Source organism: Geotrypetes seraphini, chromosome 13, assembly GCF_902459505.1.
Source record: "Geotrypetes seraphini chromosome 13, aGeoSer1.1, whole genome shotgun sequence".
Taxonomy (NCBI): Eukaryota; Metazoa; Chordata; class Amphibia; order Gymnophiona; family Dermophiidae; genus Geotrypetes; species Geotrypetes seraphini.
In genome coordinates, this window is record NC_047096.1 from 176,809 (window position 1) to 197,445 (window position 20,637).

Below are 20,637 nucleotides of genomic sequence, written 5' to 3' on the forward strand. Positions count from 1 at the left end.
TTAAAGAGCAAAGATTGACTAATTTAATGAAAGTATATTTAAAAGCAATTTGGAAAAATTTTGAGACCGATGACGATTTTGGTGCAAGCAGTCTGTCTGTGAAAACAGAATACACACAGCAGCACTGCCTAAGTCTTTGAGTGGTTGCTTTAAGATGAAGATTATATCACATATTCATGCAGACATATACAAATATACAGCAAAAAACACGCAATGGGGCTCATTTTTAAAAAAGAAAAATGTACAAAAAGGGGCAGATGGACATTTTTCTCACAAAAACCTTTCAATTCATTATTTTCAAAACTCATTTCTATGATGGTTGTCTGCAGTGTCTAAATCTGAAGGGGGCATGTTGGAGGTGTGGTTTCGATGGGACAAGGCAAGCTTATGAGTTAGATTTTTTTCTGCAATAATCAAACATTTTAGAAAACATCCAGGGCACAATTTGGACATCGGTTTTAACAATAAGTGCCTAAAAGGTGCCCACTGGAGGGATGAAGGCATGATATCCCCCTCCCCCATCCAAATATGTGAATGAAACAGTATAATAGCTGCAGAAGTTATAGCCAGTCCTATCAAAGCAGCAAGCATGTCCCTGAAAGAGCCCCTAGAGAGCTACAGAGATGGGGGACTGGGGTCTATATCCCAGTTTAAGTACTACACTGATGGTGGAAAATGTGAGCCTTCCAAATCCACATCTGCAGGCAATTGGTGTGACGTAGTGTAGAGTTGGTTCCAGTAGGTTTAGGGGGGGATTATGGTGAGATGCAAATTTCATTGCACTGGGATGTCTGTATGGTCAATCGGCTAAAACTACTGATCACTCCTACATTCCAAAGGCTTGTTTTTGTGCATTTTTCTTTTGGACAAGCACATATAAGAAATGGCCATTTTCAAAACTAAAAGATAGATGGGTCATGTTTACTACTGGGTTTTTGTGCATATTCCACAAAATGTCCAAACTCAGATTTGGATGTCATATCAAAAATACCCCTCTCTATCTACTCAGAAAACATACAGACTAAACAGCATTTTACAGAAGTTTTAAACTAAACTAGCGCTTATCCGAGGCAATATAAGATCCCCTGATTTTGCTTCAGGGCTAATGGTCACCATCAGGGGATTTTGCTTTGCCTCAGATAGTAATTTAAAACTTTTGTAGAATGCTACAGTATTTACTGTAACAGAAAGTTTAAAAGAAGTGAAGGGTTTTTTATGCCTAGTAGGGTGTTTTTACAGAGCTCATTTTTCAATGTTGCACAGGACTGCGCTCACTTATGACACTGAGGCTTTTTCCGCCACCACATTCTCACTTTTTGTAATTAATGAGTCAACTTTGGTTTAGTGTCTGGAGATTTCATTTTGCTGTTGAAAAGAAATTGACACAAACAGTGAGTTTAAAACTACTGAGCACTGGTCTGAATCAAGCCTGGGCTCTAGTACTGACCTGAATCGGCTATTGATCCAGAAGTTACTGGTATCGAGTACTGGCTTTTGCGCATTCCTATATGCTTGGTTAGCTAAGTGCCGACTACTCAGCACTAAGCAGACACTGGAACTATGGTCCTCTGAGTGGAGCCTCTTCTGTCCATTCAAACCCAGTTGAACATCTGTGGAAGTACCGTTCTAATGACTCACTCTGTCCCAGCAAACCTCCTCTTAGCTCCTTGACTCTTTTTTTAACTCATCCCCTTCAAAAAGCTATTAACAAAGCTGGAGGTTCTTTTTGCTCACAATAAAGAAATAAGGCATGAAATCTTCACTAACGCTGACCACAGAAGAGCTAGCTAATCTTATTACTCTTTCTGAGACCCCCGTGTTAAAAAACAAACAAGCCAACAACTTGTACACGGCCTTTGGTTAATTCCCACTACAATTCCTTGTGACTCTTAACTCTCCTAAGATATAAACTGCTTTGACTGTAACCACAGGAAGGTGGTATGTCAAATCCCATCCTAGTAGTTAATGCCTTCATTACCATGAGATTGAAATGAGCTGTGAGCTGATGTCAGTACTTAGTTAGGGGTCCTTTTACTAAGGGGCGCGTGCTAAATGCTAACACATCCATTATATTCTATGGATGCGTTAGTGTTTAGCACGCTAGATTGGCTAATGCGCCTTAGTAAAAGAGGGGGTTAATCAGCTACGCTCACAATTACACAGCATTTTGTCTTGCTCATTAGCATAACATCTTTTGTGGTTCATAGTGCACTGGACCCCAGAAGAAGGTCACTTCTGACCAAAACACGGACCATGTCGGGTTTATACCAGAGCTTTTCTACTGTGTGAGATCATTTTGGTTTTATGAACTGCACCTTGTATATGAAGAGTTTCTGAATAAAGTTTGCATCAAGATCATCAGTTCCACAGTTGTTTCCTTTTGTCAGTGCATAGTTACATAGAAACATAGAAATAGACGGCAGATAAGGGCCACGGCCCATCCAGTCTGCCCACCCTAATGTCCCTCCCCTACCTTTGCCCTGTGAATAGATCCCATGTGCCGATCCCATTTGGCCTTAAAATCAGGCACGCTGCTGGCCTCAATCACCTGCAGTGGAAGACTATTCCAGCGATCAACCACCCTTTCAGTGAAAAAGAATTTCCTGGTGTCACCTCGTAGTTTCCCGCCCCTGATTTTCCACGGATGCCCTCTTGTTGTCGTGGGGCCCTTGAAAAAGAAGATATCTTCCTCCGCCTCGATGTGGCCCGTTAGACTGCACACAAAACTCATTTTAACATAGGCTGGCTGCTTCTGTGCACAGAATTGCATAAAGAAACCAAGCTAAGTTGTTATAGGGGAAAACATCCTCCAGGGATTGAAGACAAAGTTAGACAAGTTCCTGCTGAACCGGAACGTATGCTGGTCACAGGGGCTGCCGCGGGAGCGGACTGCTGGGCACAATAGACCACGGGTCTGACCCAGCAGCGGCTATTCTTATGTTCTTATGTGTGGAATGGATACGACCCTTTCAGAGTTCTACATTTCCTACCATTGTCATCTTAGGCACATTTACACACACAAACCAGAAGAATGCTCAAGCCTGTTTTAACATACCCAAACCTGAACCATGCACTTCCATAACATGTACACATCCAGCATATGCCTGATACATGTTTGAATTGCATACAACACAGAAAAAGACCACCCACTTATTCTGTCCAAAATGCTAAGGCTAGGCCTTACCCTTGAGAGTATACGGTCCAACACTTAGCTCTCTCCAACACTGACCTGTCTCTTGTCTAACTCCAAAGTTCTACGAAACTCTAAATGGCTAGCAAAACTTCTCTGAATAGTGCGCCAGAGTCCCCCATGTAACCTGCCAGACAAACCCAATTAAGAGTTTCAGCAAGGACTGTAAGAGAACTTGCAGCTGATGGGTGATTGTAACATTACACACACCCACATCCCCTAGTCTCTTTTCCCCTCATTGACAGTCAAATGCACATTGTTGAATCAGGCAAGGGTGCCTGGTTATGCATTTTGCCCTCCGCTTTTACTAAGGATCCTGTATCGCTCCTTTTTACCACCAGCTGCCCCAGGATGGCATTCTACTGTCTCATCAGCCTTTCATGAAGAAATATTTCCTGATCTACTTCCTCAGAATCTCATGACATGGCTCCCTAATTTGTGTCTGGATCTTTATTCTTAGAATGTATACTCTGAACACAAGTAGATATCTCAGCTTGCACTTCGTGTGACCAATGTGAATTTAAAGACAAGCTTCCTGGTATTATACGGTATATTACATTCACTTTTAAGAGAGTTATGGCCCAAGCTCACCATGATTACCAGCAGAATGTCACTTTCTGTTCACAAAATTCAGCAAGACCATGAAGAAATAAAGGATACTTTGTGCCTATAGAGGAGTGAAATATTATAACATAATTAGTAACACGTATAGGAGGGTTGGTTTGTGCAGCAGAGTATCCTTTTTCCAGATGAATGAGAATCACTTTCAGCCAAGTAGAATTTTCTTTAATTTGATTGTGGATGTGGGAAATGTCTCCTTATATCTCCCGACTCACGTGCTTTTCTTTTTTTGCTTGGTTTTGAAGAAAACAGACATTCTTTTAATCTTATTGCATTTTTCATAAGTTCCTTTTTTTCCAGTCTTGTAAGGGGAAATTTGGTGAATCCAGCTGTTGGTATTCAAAGCAACAGGAGAGGAACATTCTAGGATGAGCTGGAATGGTTGGAGAACATGGAAATAGTTGCTCAGGAAAAGTAGATTCAAGGAACAGAATACAACTTCCATTTTTTGAAAATATTTATCTTGTGCTTATCCTTCAGTGAGAACTCTAGGAATTGTCCACTGTGGAGCGGGCCCAGACTTAATCATGGCAACAGCAAATATTACAGTTCAGATTCTGGGCTGGTTGCAAGGAGATAGCCACCGCCATAGCGTCCACTGGAAATACCACTCATCTCCATGGGAGAGATACTTTCAGGACCAAGGTATGAGCGATGAGTGGGCATAGGTGAAGGGGCTTCACTGGACATTTTACTCAGGATGAACCGAGTTTCGTCATTATCCTCCAAGTTTGAGATATCCTTCATCATCTGACCCCTCTTGTAGGATACAGACAGTGTGTTGGAACCATCAGACATCAAGTGGAACTGACGTAGTATAAAGACCATGGGCACTGGAAAAATTGCCAGGATGATAAGAGAGATGAGCATTGCCAGAGCCCAGGGAGGGTAGTTCAGAAACATCTCTCCAGCCTAGAAAAGGGCAAAATGATGTTACTGGTGAATTAGGGTGGGCAAAATTCAAGAACAGAAGAATGCAAAAATTCACACTTTAAGATTCTGAGACTCAAAAGTGCTAAGATTCATACTCCAAGCCCGCTATGCAAAGTGAAATCTACGAAACTCTATGCTATTGTAGGCTCATAAGTAGATAAATGGGCCAGGACCTGTGAAAATTAAACAGGACATATGAAAATAAGAGTTGCCATTCTGGGGCAGATCAAAGGTCCTATTTCCAAGAATGGTCAACTCAGGTCCCAAGAGTAAAACAGTTGTGATGCTTATCCTAGCAATAAGTAGTAGATTCTCCCAAATCTATCTTAATAATGACTTGTGAACTTTTATTTTAGGAAAAGTTCTGGCCATAGTGGCAGGAGAGCAATTACAGCTGGCCATGAGTAGATATATGTGGAATGAGGTTGGAAGCCAGGAACAAAGATGAACTCATCTTATAATATAAGCCACATTTCAAGTCTGGAATGTAATTTGTGGTGCCAGCCAAATATTGGAAAAATACAAAAAGAATCATCAAGTTAATGAAGGGATTTATGTGCACTGAAAGACTGACTTAACTAGGATTAGATTCCATAGAAAAGAAATGCATGAAATGAAAGGCTACAAATAAAAATTTTAAAAAGATAAACAATAGATCACTTAACATTGCAGCCCAATGCAATTTTACAAAATAAAACAAAACAATGCACCCGTTTATTGCAGAAACCACAGAACCAGCTGATAAAAATCCCCCACCCAAGTGAAAAAAAACCCTGTTTTCAATGTCTTCTGTGAACTCCACTTGCAGCTCATTGCAGAGCTGGGATGTCTGAAGAGGTTCTGCACCTGCCCACTGGAGCATCACAACAGTTATCCAGGAAAATATGCTGCAGGATATTCAATGCTATGTAGCCAGGAATGGCTCCTAGATGACTAAATAGCTGCACACCTCGTAGTCCGCCAGTCGTTATTATTTATATACGGCCTATCAAGGTTATCTAAGTGGTTTATAATCAGAATTTTCCCCATCTGTCCTAGTGGGCTCATAATCTAATATACCTGGAGCAATGGATGATTGAGTGACTTGCTCAGGATCACAAGGAACAGCACGGTGTTTGAACCCACAACCTCAGGGTGTTGAGGCTGTAGCTTTAACCACCGAGCCACCCCTTTCTCACATTACCCCTCTCCTTAAGTCTCTTCATTAGCTCCGCATATAGTTCAAACTCCTCTTACTAACATACAAGTGTACAGTACCCCCTCCGAATCCGCGGTTTCAGTATCCGTGGATTCGGTTATTCGCACTTTTTTTTTTTAAAGAAACGCTGCATCTTGGACCTTTCCTAGACTTTACATGGTGGTCTAGTGGTGACGCGGGGCAGGATCAATCGTTCTACGCTCCTGCCCCATGCAGAGCTGTCATCAAAATGGCTGCCGTGAGTTCCCATTGTAGTCTCGAGAATACAACGAGAACTCACTGCAGCCATTTTGATTACGGCTCTAAACACGGCAAGAGCGTAGGACGATCGATCCTGCCCTGAGTCACCGCTACACCACCAGGTAAGGTCTGGGGAAGGTCCGAGATGCAGGAGGGAGGCAGGGGTGGGTCAGAGCCAGCCCTGAAAGTTATCCATGCTATTTCAATATTTGCAGGCCGGCTCTGCCCCTAACCCCCCCCCCCCCCAAAAAAAAAAAAAATATTGAGGGTCTGCAGTATTCACTCTGCAGCTCCTCAATCTCTCTCCTCTCTTATCTCTCCCTATACTTCGCCCCGGGAACTCTGCTTCTAAGGCAAGTCTTTCTTGTCTATACCCTTCTCCTCTACAGCCAGCTCCCAACTCCATCCCTTCTCTCTTGCTGCTCCTTATGCCTGGCGCTAACCAGCTATGTTAAACATGGCTAAAAATAGACCAGAAAGTTAATGCTGGTCGCCGGATATGGCCCAGCATTGAATTTCCTTGTTTGTCACTTACTGCAAGAGTCATAAGAACATAAGAATTGCCGCTGCTGGGTCAGACCAGTGGTCCATCATGCCCAGCAGTCCGCTCACGTGGCGGCCCTCTGGTCAAAGACCAACACCCTAACCGAGACTAGCCCTACCAGCGCACATTCTTGTTCAGCAGGAACTTGTCTGACTTTGTCTTGAATCCCTGGAGGGTGTTTTCTCGCTAACTCCAGTATATCAGCCCCATGATGTCAATTTTTCCACCAGGTATCAGATGGCCATACTAAGATGTGCTTTAAAGACAAGCATAAATAAATTTCTAGACCGCTTAACCAAATAGTTCTAGGTGGTTCACAAAAGATTAATCATCATACACATGGAAGGACAAGGAGAATAAAATAGATTCTAATAGCCTATTAACTTTATGAAAAGATGAGTGTTTAATTGTTTTCTAAAATGTCGGTAAGAATGAAAGTTGAAAGGAAAACCAACGGAAATATAAAAAGGGCATGAGTTCTTCTAGGATACCTCTCAGTTAATAAAGGAATCTGTCAGATAACATGGAGTATGACTGAGAGCGACTTTATAGTAGATACTAGTGCTGCCCGATTCATGATTCAAATCGGCTCATCGATTTACTTTGGGTGAATCGATTCGAGTCAATTAAAAAAAAAATAAAAAAAATCGGCCTCCTGATTTGGTAACTGACCCTCCCCCCTCGCCCCCTAAAGCGGGAGCAGCAGTGCTGCCTCTTGCTGGCCGGCCTCTGCCACACCTGCTTTAGAGGGGGAGGGTAAGTCTAGAAGTGCTTCCCCTCTGGCCTCCCGCTGGTGTCCAGCTTCCCCCCTGGCCCCCACTGGTGTCCGGCTTCCCCTCTGGCCTCCCGCTGGTGTCCAGCTTCCCCCCTGACCTCCCGCTGGTGTCCGGCTTCCTCCCTGGCCTCCCACTGGTGTCCGGCTTCCCCTTTGGCCTCCCGCTGGTGTTTGGCTTTCCCCTTGGCCTCCCGCACACCATTTACCTACTAGCAGCAGACCGCAGAGAAGATCGCTGGGGCTACTGATCTCTGCAAGCTGCTTTAGGTCTTCGGAGCTGTTTTCTCTGCCGCCAGAGGCAGGATCGCAGCAGAGGAAACAGCTCCAAAGACCTATAGCAGCTTGCAGATATCGCTAGCCCCAGCGATCTTCTCTGCTGGCTGCTGCTTGTAGGTAAATGGTGCGGAGGCCAGGGGGAAAACGCAGGCCTTCTGGGGAGGGGGGGCGCAGTCCTTCGGGGGGGGGGTACAGGCCTTCAGGGGTGGGGTGCAGGACTTCAGGGGTGGGATGCAGGCTTTCGGGGGGGGGGGAGACAGGCAGGCCTTCAGGGGTGGGATGCAGGGCTTCGGGGGGTGCAGGCCTTCGGGGGGAGCCCTGGTGTAGAAGTACACGGAGGGAGGGAAGAGGGGGGTTCAAAGAGACGTGCATATGCCGGACTTTGGGAGGGAAGAAATAATGGGTCTAAAAACAGAGGAGAGGGAGAGAGATGGTGGACAATGGGATTTAGGGGAGGAAGGAACAGAAAGGGAGAGAAGTTGGACACAAGGGATGGTATGGAGGGGGAGATAGAGATACTGTATAGGAGGGAAAAGAAAGGGAGATATGGTGGACCCTGGTGTGGTGGGGAAGGAGGGAGAGATTCTGGATGAAAGGGTAGTTGAGAAAAGATGGATTTGTAGATGGAGACAAAAAAAAAGGAAAGCTGCCAGACTTCCAGGGGAGGGAAGGGGAGGACAAAGATAGAAGATGGATGGTTAGCACGGAGAAAGATGACGACCCTGGCAAGCAAGTTATCAGAAGACAACCAGAGCCGGGGACCAACAAGATTTGAATAATGACCAGACAACAAAAGGTAGAAAAAATAATTTTATTTTCTGTTTTGTGATTACAATATGTCAGATTTGAAACGTGTATCCTGCCAGATCGCAAAAGTGAGCTAGGATTTAACAGAGAGGAAAAGTCTTTTTTGTTTGTTTATTTTGTTTACACTACAGCGCTAGTATGGTTAGGAAAAGGCAAAGGGGGCGAATAAGCTATAAAAGGAGTGAAGAGGCTATAAAATAAACCCACCAGGATGTTTGAAAAAACACCCAATTGGGCAGGAAAATCAAATCAAATCGATTCAATAGGCTGAATCGAATTGAAAATTTTTTTCCCTGAATCAGGCAGGACTAGTAGATACAGCCTCATTTAAAATTTCACTTGCCTTTATTGGGAGCCTATAAAGCTCATGATAGAAAGGGATTACAAGATCAAACTTCTTCAATCTATATACGAGTTTGACTGCGGCATTCTGAATAATGTGCAATCTGAGGATGTTTTTCTTCGTACCTGCGAGATATACAATGACTCAGCACCAAACACTGGACCGAAAACCTGAATGCCAAGGGATCAAAATAAGCTTAAGGATATGTAGTTTCCACAGCATATGGAAACCCCTGTGTACGACTGCATAACCTGATTCTTCATAGTTAGATTTTGATCAAAGATAACTCCCAAAATCTTTTTTTTAATTTTAATTTTTAATTTATTGATTTTTAACTTAAATACCAAGTATCGCAACTTGTACAGAAAGCAGTTTAGCCCGAACACTTCACATTACACATATATGGCTTTAACAGCAATTAAACCAAGAAAATAAAATTGGCTTAACTATGCTCAAGTTCTCTATAAAGATCCAAGATATTCAAATAGCGAGAAACTAAAGAAATACAAAAATAGGTAATAAAGACATGCTAAAGGCTATAGAGCTGAGAAGAGAATATCATATTTAAATCCAAAGAGCTCAAGATTTTTCTCCCTCCAGATGGGATAACGTCAAAAAAGGAGTTAATTGATATGGTTCAAAGAAAACATTTACGTGTATGATACACTTACAAGGGTGCCTTAAGTAAAATGTGGCCCCCAAAGATATGACCCCTGGTTTCAGAAAAAAAAATTCACATTGACGCTTTTGCGTCTCTCGTGAAAGGTCAGGAAACATCTATATTTTGAGTCTTAGAAATTCTGTCTGTCTGTTTTTAAAGAAAAGTCTGAAAATCCAAGCTCTATCTATTGAAAGAGCTACAGTTAGAATTAATGTAGCAGGTGTTGCAACCTCTTTATCTGACGTCTCCAATAAATTTGAGACATTCAATGGTTCTTGATCAGTTTTCTTTTGTTGTTGAGGTTGATTCCTATTAGGCAGGTAATATACTTGTGAGAACGGAGGTAAGGTTTCCTCCGAGACCTCCAATATTTCCAATAGATATCCTTATAGCATTTCCCTAAGGGTTAATTGGGGAAATGAATCAGTCTCAGGTTATTATTATGAGAATTATTCTCATGTCCAATAGATATCTTTTTAACTCCCCAAATCTTGATAGAGGAATGAATTGAATATTGCATGCCATTTAAGGTTATAGTAGGTCTAAATTTAATCTGGAATTCCACAGTTGATAAAAATAGCTTTTAATTTACCAAACAGCTATAAGCTGAAGGAAAGTTTCAACAAAACCAAACTAGAGATTCATTCTGGAAAACCCTGGCCTGCATTTCTAGCACCTACCTTTGCCAGAGGCGTGATTCTCTAAACGTCGCCATTGTGTGATTGACCTGCAATTGGTGGCCGCTGATTTATGGCGCCAGTTAGAGAATCCGGGTCTAAATGGATAAATGATGTAAATATTTTAATCATGCTGACACTTTCTGCAAGCACAAAGCAGAACCGTCACTCTGCTGGTGAAGGAAGTCTATGGACGGTATTTTGAATTAAACTGGCAATCTAGACAAAAGCTGGACTCTCCATATTTGCTGTGCATAAAAATAGGGATAAATGACATCATAAAATATTTATATTGAACAGTGATGTTATGTTGATGAATCTGTCAATAAATTTCTGAAAAACCTTCATTACAGAAATATATTCATTTTTAAATATACCACACCAAAGGGACAAACCAGATATCATACACTTTTTTACATTTACCCCCTTTTTATGAGTGTTGGTGCTTTTACTGCCGCAGCCAGCAATAAAAAACGCAAACAGGACTTCATAAAGGGGGGGGGGGGTTAAATTGTAGTTGCTGTGAAATGTCTGTGAGATGGTGTCTCTTAACTTACAAAAGAACAAAAAGCAATGGGCGGTTCCCTCAAGAATGTAGATCACAGAAAAAACAAGTGGGAAGGGCGAGATGTCTCCCAACAAAGTCTTTTATTGAGAGCAGGAATAGACGACTCGACACTGCAAGTGTTTCAGTACGGAAAAAAACTGCACCTTCTTCAGGAGTCTTGGTCTGAGCTGCAGGAAAGCGTACGACTGTGAGGTGAGTCTCTTTTGAAAAGACCTAAACTTCACAGCGGCTTGCAGTGTTGTAGATTCTGGCTCCAACAAATGCTATAACTTACAATATTAAATAACAATTATACAATATTAAACCTATATTAAACTTATGCTAGGTTTGAGTCTTCACTTAAAGGTGGCAAGATAACTATCCTTCTTGCAGTTTCCCAGATTTCGCCACGTCTGCTCAGGAGGTCTGAGGTCCCACTATATATCTATAGACAGATAAACCTGAAGAAAGCCACAACATGAGAGCTGAAATGTCAGTTCTACCTGGAGTTTTGAGCTTAATATTGTAAGTTAAGAGACATCTCACAGACATCTTCTTGGAGCAACAGTAAACTACCACCAGCTTTTACAAAGCTGAGATAGAGGTTTTTATTGTGGGCCAGCGAGGTAAATGCTCCGACGCTCATAGAAACCTCTACCATGGCTTTGCAAAAGGAGTCTTAAGTGTAGAAAAGAAATATATTAATATTTCTGTGATCAGCATTCAAAAATCTATAAGAAACAGCCACTCATATTATGGAACAAAGATCATGTTGTCCAGTGAGAGCTTGGATCAAAGATTCAAGGCCAATCACGCCATTTGCTGTCCCAATGATATGGTGAGAACATAAGAGTTGCCATACTGGAACAGACCAAAAGTCCATCAAGTCCAGTATCCCGGCACAAGTACCTGGCAGAAACCCAAATAATAGCAGCATTCCAGAGCTGAGATTGTGATGTCATAATGCCTCATTCCACCAATGCCTAAGACCAAACTCAGCAGTGATGTCACAATAGCTTGACTTTCCTATACTTGGCTCACATAAGAACATAAGAGTTGCTGTAATGGAACAGACTGAAGGTCCATCTAACCCAGTATCCTGTTTCCAACAATGGCCAACCCAGGTCCCAAGTACCTGGCAAGATCACAAAAGAGTAAAACAGATTTTATACTGCTTATCCTAGGAATAAGTAATGGATTTTCCCATTGTAATAATGGCTTATGGACTTTTCTTTTAGGAAATGTGGGCTTTTCTTCCAAGCACTGGCATAGCCCCACCCAGTCTAGTGACTCACGAGACCCCAAAACACCTCAATGGTGATGCCTCACTCGTCTCTTTCCCTCTTTGGCCTGGTATCTGTCTGTTTCTGAGCCCCAGCCCATCTCCTAGGAATCACAGCTGTCAACATCTTTAGGCAACTTGCACTGGCTTTGCAGGTTTCCCTCTACCATGTCACTGCACTCAATGATATCACTCTGTTTTTTTCACAGGTGGGGCTGCAGTAGAGGGAAGCCTGTAGAGCTGAGGCAGGTTGTCTATAAGACTCGTCACTGGCAACATCTCTGAGGTACACCCAGAGTTTGGGAGGGGGCCTTGAAAGAAATGGACAGAGGCAGGCCACAGGTGGATCAGATGCCAGTTTGGGAGAGGAAGACAGAAGTAGGGGCAGAAGAGATGGAAGGGAAGAGATTTATTTTAAAAACTGCATGTATATAGGAGCTGGGGGTGAGAAAGGTCTTCACAGATTAGAGTGGACCCATCCAAAATGGCAGGTCTGGCTATGTCCTTGATTCCAAAAAGAAAAAGTCCAATTTCATATCTTAATCTTCCATTGGCTCTGAGATAGTGCCACATGACACAGAGGGGAGAGAGATTAGATGAATTTGAAAGGTACTGCCTGAGAATGCAGAAAATTCCTGAGCAGCCCAGAGTTTTAGACTTGTACTGTATTGGGATTAATGTAAAAGGTTATGTGAGACAGGATGGAGTACCTGTCACTAGTCAGTGGAGCTCATTGAGCCAGAGAAGAGCTAATCTGCATAGAACTGAAAGAGCTGCAAGTGCTGCTGGGAGCTGTCCACTCACCCTGAGTAGATTGTAGTGCTGAAAAGAACAGCTCCCAGTACAGAGAACTCAGAAGGCAAGGTGGCTCCTAACTCTGAAGACCGCTGCTGACAATTCCTGAAAGGGGTTACTGGTGCAGCAGTAGAAAGCCTGGTGGTGGGTGAGTCTGTGGGGACCTATACACTGGTAGAAAGATCTGGCCCTGGAGTGAAGCCTGGTGGTGGGAGGGTCTATGGGGACTTATACACCAGTAGGAAAGAGCTAAAAGTAGCTAGAGGAACTAGCTAGCTAGTAGAGCCAGGAATCAAGAAAGGGACTCAGACTTGATGACCGGCAGAGGAACTGGTGAAGAAAGAGTCAGTGGTGGGGACCCAAGAGGCCAGGGAATAAGGGACTGGCGGTGGCCCCACAAGAGGTAGCTGGATGAGCTGGCAGAGTCTAAGGCTGAGGGGGGTATAACCAGGGAGTTGGAAAGACCTGGTCACATGTTTTAAGAACAATGTGTGTGTTTTACAGAGAACAAATGTGCCTGGGGTGGATATGTGTTACTGCTTGGCCCAGTCACATGATCACATAATGACATAAATAAAGATAAGATAAAAGTTTGAGACAGAATCTTTATCTCTAAGTAATTTGTTGAAGAATTACATTCATAACTCCAAAGGAACATGCCAAAAGAGCTGTTAGGTAATAAACATAAAAAATGTAAGAAATGCCATACTGGGACAGGCCAAAGGTCCATCAAGCCCAGCTTCCTGTTTCCAACAGTGTCCAACCTAGGTCCCAAGTACCTAGCTAGATTCCAAGTAGTAAAATAGATTATCCTAGGACTAAGAAGTGGATTTCCCAAAGCCATCTCAATAATGGCCTATGGTCTTCTCTTTCAGGAAATTATCGAAATCTTTTTTAAACCCTGCTAAGCTAACTGATTTCACCACATTCTCTGGCAATAAATTCCAGTTTAATTACACGTTGTGTGGAGAAATATTTTCTCCAGTTTGTTTTACATTTACTACGTAGTAGCTTCATTGCATGCCTCCTAGTCCCAGTGTTTTTGGAAAGAGTGAACAAGTGAATATCTACAGACATGCACTCAAGATCCATACTAACCATTTCTTTTATCCAGGCATTGTACCCCGGAGGACTAATCCCCAGTTGGATAAGGCTGGCTGACAATAGCATTGCCATGCAGATGGGTGAGATGTACTTCCATGCATAAAAATAGTATCGATATGGGCGAAACCCCAGCATTTCTGTCAATTCCTGCATGAATCTAGAGTTAAATGGAGAGAAAAACCCTCGTGTTAGTATGTGAGAACAAGAAAAGAATGATTTCAATATTCCAGAGATAGGGCCAGTGCAAGAGTACACCTCCCCCTCCCTATTTGCGGCTTCGATGTTTGCGGTTTCGTGTTTTTTTTCCTTAGCCCCCCCCCTGAGAATCGCTCGTTGGCATTGAAAAAAATAGCCCCGGGACTTGGAGGGAGGCGATCAGAGGCAGCGGGGGGGAGAATGGAGGAAGAGGGGGGCCATCAGAGATGGAGGGAGGCGATCGGAGGTGGCGTGGGGGCGATCGGAGCATGGACCTTACCTGGTGGTCTAGTGGTGACGCGGGGCAGGAGCGATCTTCCTACACTTTTGCCCCGTGCAGAACCATGCTGTGAGTTCCCATGGTCTCACAAGATTACAACAGGGAGTTCCTGTTGTAATCTCGTGAGACCACCTGAACTTACAGCACGGCTCTGCACGGGGCAGGAATGTAGGAAGATCGCTCCTGCCCCACGTCACCGCTAGACCACCAGATAAGGTCCGGGGGTGGGTCAGAGCTGGCCAAAAGTTATTCGTGATTTTTCCCTATTCACGGGCCAGCTCTGCCCCTAACCCCCGCGAATAGGGAGGAAAAAGTGTACTAGAATCCTTGGGCAGCCTTTTGGTCTTTGGCCTCCCCTATTTATCTTTTATGTCTCTATGCCCTGCCCTTATATTTTCATAATTGAACTCGGCAGTCACGATTACCCTATCACTGCAGTCACGATTACCCTATCACCCATCCCAGAGCTCAAATGCAGAGATGGCAATCACACTTTTAATACGAAACTTTGTGTAGGATGGTACCTATTATTGAGGGCAACTTCTAAAATCCATTTACTGGGGTAAAAGGCTATTTATACAGATAAGTGGGCTATCTCACCTCCCTTCCTGGTGGGTACAAGTTAGTGGTGGCTGAGGGTTCTCTGAGCTGCCTGTCAGGACCTGTTGTTTTACTGTGATTGCAGCTGATCTTTGTTGCTCCCCAGAAGTGCTGCCCTAGGCAATTGCCTGGTTTGCTTAATGGTTAAGCTAGTTCTACCTTGGGAGGATAAGGAGAATGTATATGATTTATCTAGACAGAGACAGCTGGACACTATTATCAACACATGACCCATTCCACACACACTAACACAGGGGGTCTTTTACTAAGGTGCCCTAAATTGGCTAGCGCATCTTACTAAAAGATCCCCATAGGGGAGAAAGGTTAATTAATTTGGGTGAATGAGTCAGATACAGTCAAACCTTAGTTTGATGAGCAAACTTTAACTCACAAACCGAGCGTTGACTTGATAAGCGAGCGTGTCACACCACCCCACTTCAGGAACCGGCTTCTCTTCCCCCGCGGCCCACCCCCAAACCCTTACCTCCAGCGGACACCGGCACGGAGTGGGTGGGAGCCAGAAGGCCTTGAGCATGCGCTGATGCACAAAGCATCTCAGCAGGCTCTTTCAGCACTGGCACACGTATGTCCTGTGGGTTGGTGCGTGCCGGTGTCTGCTGGAGGTAAGGGTTTGGGGGTGGGCCGCGGGGGGAGAGAAGCCGGTTCCCAGGGTGGGGTGGAAGCGAGCAGCACCTGTGGCCTCGGGGAGGGGGGTTGTCTATTTTTGGGATGTGGAACGAATCATCCGAGCTTCTCTTACTTCCTATGGGGAAACTCGCTTTGATATGCGAGCGCTTTGGTTTACGAGCATGCTTCTGGAACAAATTATGCTTGAAAATCAAGGCCAGGAGAAGCAATGTGTGTGGAGCTGAAATGAGAGAAATGCAGCGGAGACAGAACAAGTCAGGTAGGACGAAGGGAGGAAGCTAAAGTGAGGATGAAGGTTTGTGAGTGAAGTGATATGCCTTATTGCTGGAACTATAAGTCCAGGACACTTTTCAAGTAGCCAAAGGAGTGCTGCTGAGCTACACTGGCATTAGATTAACCGTTCCCCTTAACTGTATCCGTGACATCCTGTTTCTCTTTAGATTGTAAGCTCTTTGCGACTCTGTACAGCGCTGCGTATTTCTGGTAACACTATAGAAATAATTAATAGTAGTACCGTATTTCCCCATATATAGGTTGCGGCTTATACATAGATTTTGCAAACTGGCCTAATGGGTGCGCCTTGCTTAAATGGGGCAGCCTATATATGAAGCAATGCATCATCCCAGAGGAAGGCCAAAGGCTGCACAGCTTTGGGAACAGGTGTCACTGAAAGTGTGCGTATATGGAACAGAAGCGGGAGCATTCAGTACTATAGAAATTTCTGAGCTGCGACCTTAAAATTTGCGTGTTAGCACATGCCAGCACAGCTTAGTGGGAACATTGTTCTGAGGCCCTGCAGAAACAGATTTGTAAAATCTTATTAAAGAAAAGATGTTCACCAGATATTTGACCTAAGAAACAAACAAATACCTGCTTGACGGCCACACCTACCTCCTCCAAACACGTTGGCTGCCTCACACTGTGCAGGGCAGCAGCGAGGCTTGAGATCACAAACATCGCTCCTGTCCTGCGTGTTTGGAGGCGGCAGCCAGCGTGTTTGGAGAAGGTATTTAAGGGGGGGGATGATGTACTGGAATAGACCACCCCCATGTATAGGCCTATTTAGGTTTCTAAAACTCTTTTATAAGCAGCAGCTTGTAACATGGGGCGGCTTATCTAAGAGTTTTAGAAACCTAAATCAACATTTCCTGCGGCATATACATGGGGGATGGCCTATATGTAGGGAAATATGGTAGTAGTATTCCTGGTTGGCTTCTTGCATGTGTACAGTGCTATTTGGAAACACACATATACAAAACTTCTGGAGTACTGCTAAGCAGCTAAGAAGCCTAATAAAAAACAGCATCAGAGCACTTCCTGTAGAAGCCAGGATCAACACACACAAAGTCAGGACTGTCCAGACATGGTAACCCAAAGATAAAATGACATCCAGGACCAGCCTTACCACCAGGAAAATTAGGTATCTACCTACAGAGGCAGAATTCAGGGGTACGATACAGAACAAGCGCAGCAGAGGGACCTTTGAGCACCTCTGCATGCTTAAACCCTGTCAGCTTCTATCAGAGACAGCAAAATGCGTCAGGGCTTGAGCATTTGTGGATGTTCAAAAGCCTCATACCATGCTATATTTTCTTTTGATAAAGCCTTGGGCTTAAGATAGAGCATGGAAATAGGGTGGAAGGGGAAAGATGTTGGATGTGGTGGAAGGGGGTGGGAAACCTAGGGAGGGGGCAGAGAAAGCAATGTTACTTACCGTAACAGTTGTTATCCAGGGACAGCAGGCAGCTATTCTCACTAGTGGATGACGTCATCCAACGGAGCCCCGATGCGGACATCTCACAAGCATACTTGCTTGTAGAAACTTTAGAAGTTTCGAGTTGCCCGCACCGCGCATGCGCGAGTGCCTTCCCGCCCGATGCACCGGGCGCATCTCCTCAGTTCAGATAGCTAGCAGGGGAGGTGGGTGGGAGGTGAGAATAGCTGCCTGTTACAGTAAGTAACATTGCTTTATCCCAGGACAAGCAGGCAGGTATTCTCACTAGTGGGTGACCTCCAAGCTAACCACAATGGGATGGTGGGAGAGTTGGCAACTTAGGAGAATAAATTATGTAATACTGTTTGGCCAAACTGTCCATCCCGTCTGGAAAAAGTATCCAGACAATAATGAGAAGTGAAGGTGTGAACCGAGGACCAAGTGGCAGCCTTACAAATCTCCTCAATCGGTGTCGAACTGAGGAAAGCTACAGAGGCTGCCATGGCTCTGACCTTATGGGCTGTGACTTTACTGTGAAGGGGTAATCCAGCCTGGGCATAGCAGAAAGAGATACAAGCCGCCATCCAGTTGGAAATGGTGCGCTTAGAGATAAGGCGTCCCAACTTGTTCGGATCGAAGGAGATGAAAAGTTGAGGAGCAGTTCTGTGAGGCTTGGTGCGTTCCAGGTAGAAAGCCAAAGCATGTTTACAGTCCAGAGTGTGAAGAGCTGATTCTCCAGGATGAGAATGAGGCTTTGGAAAAAAAAACCACAGGAAGAACAATGGATTGATTCAGATGAAATTCCGAGACCACTTTGGGGAGAAATTTGGGATGAGTGCGAAGGACCACCTTGTCATGATGAAACACTGTAAAGGGTGGATCCGCAACCAATGCTTGAAGCTCACTAACTCGACGAGCAGAAGTGAGGCCAATGAGAAACACCACTTTCCAAGTGAGATACTTCAGAGGAGCCTTGTTAAGAAGTTCAAATGGAGGCTTCATAAGCTGAGAAAGAACATTGAGGTCCCAAACCACTGGAGGCGGTTTGAAGGGAGGATTGACATGGAAAAGTCCTTTCATGAATCTGGAAACCTGAGCTTGACCAGAGTCTTTTGAATAAGAGGAAACGGAGGAAACGCATACAGAAAGAGATTCCCCCAGTCCAGAAGAAAAGCATCTGCCTCGAAACAAGAGGAGTGTAGATCCTGGAGCAGAACTGAGGCAGTTTGAAATTGTGGGGGCTGCAAAGAGGTCTATCTGAGGCGTTCCCCACAGAGAGAAGATGTGATGAAGCGGCGTGGAATGGAGAGTCCATTCGTGAAGTTGGAGAAGACGACTCAAGTTGTCCGCCAAGGCATTGTCTGCCCCCTGAATGTAGACAGCTTTGAGGAAGGTGTTGTGGCGAATTGCCCAATCCCAAACTTTCAGAGCTTCCTGACAGAGAGAGGCCGAACCCGTGCCTCCCTGCTTGTTGACATAATACATGGCGACCTGATTGTCCGTGCGAATGAGGACCACCATGTCGTGAAGCAGATGCTGAAAAGCAGTGAGAGCATTGAAAATCGCCCTGAGTTCCAGTAGATTGATATGGCACAGACGATCCGCACTCGTCCAATAGCCCTGGGTGCGGAGACCGTCCAGATGAGCCCCCCCAAGTATAGTTCGAGGAGTCAGTCATGAGGACCTACTGATGGGGAGGCATGTGAAACAGCAAACCTCTGGAGAGAGTGGAAGAGAGCATCCACCAGCGAAGAGACTGTAGCAGAGCAGGAGTACCTGAATGTGTCGAGTCAGAGGGTCGGAGATCTGTGACCATTGAGATGCCAGGGTCCACTGAGGAATCCGCAGGTGAAGTCTGGCAAAAGGAGTCACGTGTACTGTAGAGGCCATGTGGCCCAGAAGCACTATCATGTGTCTCGCTGAGATGGACGGGCGAGAGGAGACTGAGCGATAAAGATGAAGAAGAGCTGCCAGGCGTTGAGGAGGAAGGAACGCTTTGAGTTGAATAGTATCCAGAACAGCTCTGATGAAGGGAAGAGTCTGGGAAGGTTGCAGATGGGATTTGGGAAAGTTGATCTCGAATCCCAGACTCTGCAGGAACCAGATTGTCCTCTGGGTCACCTGGACGACACCCTGAGACGTGGAATCCTTGATGAGCCAGTCGTCGAGGTAGGGAAACACCTGCAGACCATGGTTCCTGAGTGCTGCGGCCACCACAACCAGGCACTTGGTGAAGACTCTGGGAGAAGAAGCCAGGCCGAATGGGAGCACTCTGTATTGAAGATGAAGATGTCCCACCCGAAATCTGAGGAATTGACGGGAGGCCGGATGGATGGGAATATGAGTGTAGGCTTCCTTGAGATCCAGAGAGCATAACCAGTCGTTCTGCTTGAGGAGGGGATAGAGAGAAGCCAGGGTCAACATACGAAACTTCTCTCTGACCAGAGACTTGTTGAGCACCCTGAGGTCCAAAATAGGACGCAGGTCGCCCATCTTTTTCGGAACAAGGAAGTACCGGGAGTAAAAACCCTTGTTCCGTTGGTCCACTGGGACCGGCTCGACGGCACGAAGCCGGAGCAAAGCCTGAGCTTCCTGAAGAAGAAGGGCAGTCTGGGTTAAGTTGGAAGGATACTCTCTTGGAGGATGTTCCGGAGGAACTTGATGGAACTGAAGAGAGTATCTCTCTCTTACGATGGAAAGGACCCAGAGGTCGGTGGTAATAGTCGTCCATCGATGATAAAAATGATGGAGACGATCTCCGATGGGAAAAACCGGGGAGGGCAGAACGATGGAAGTTATGCTCTCTACAAGACAGTCAAAAAGGCTAAGGAGCCTTGGGGACAGCAGAAGGCTAAGGCTTTTGTTGGGGCTTCTGCTGGTGCTGTCTCTTCACAGGTTGGCAGATGGTGGGCGCCTGCTTCGGTGAGTAGCGCCGCTGATAGATCATAGGCGGGCGAGACGGACGAGCAAGAGCAGGCTTGGGCTTCTGGCAGAGAATAGACTGAAATGACTTTTCATGCTTCGACAGTTTCTCCGTCGCTGCCTCGATGGACTCGTCAAATAGGTCGGCTCCTGCACACGGAACGTTCGCCAGTCTGTCCTGGAGATTCGGGTCCATATCAATTGTTTGGAGCCATGCCAGACGTCGCTTGGCCACTGAACAAGCAGCAGCTCTTGCAAAGAGTTCAAAAACGTCGTAAGACGATT

At 45.0% G+C, this 20,637-nt stretch overlaps 1 protein-coding gene across 1 annotated transcript in view; it reads right to left on the minus strand.

Moving 5' to 3' along the window:
- Nucleotides 1-2,614: 2,614 nt before the first annotated feature.
- SLC6A17 (solute carrier family 6 member 17) overlaps nucleotides 2,615-20,637 on the minus strand; it is an 88,964-nt gene continuing 70,941 nt past the window's right edge. Inside the window, exons 11-12 of the mRNA XM_033918436.1 lie at nucleotides 13,988-14,150; nucleotides 2,615-4,723 (exon numbers count right to left, since the gene is read on the minus strand). Coding sequence (XP_033774327.1) covers nucleotides 4,355-4,723; nucleotides 13,988-14,150 — 532 coding nt within the window. The 3' untranslated portion in view covers nucleotides 2,615-4,354. The remainder of the gene's footprint in view (nucleotides 4,724-13,987; nucleotides 14,151-20,637) is intronic.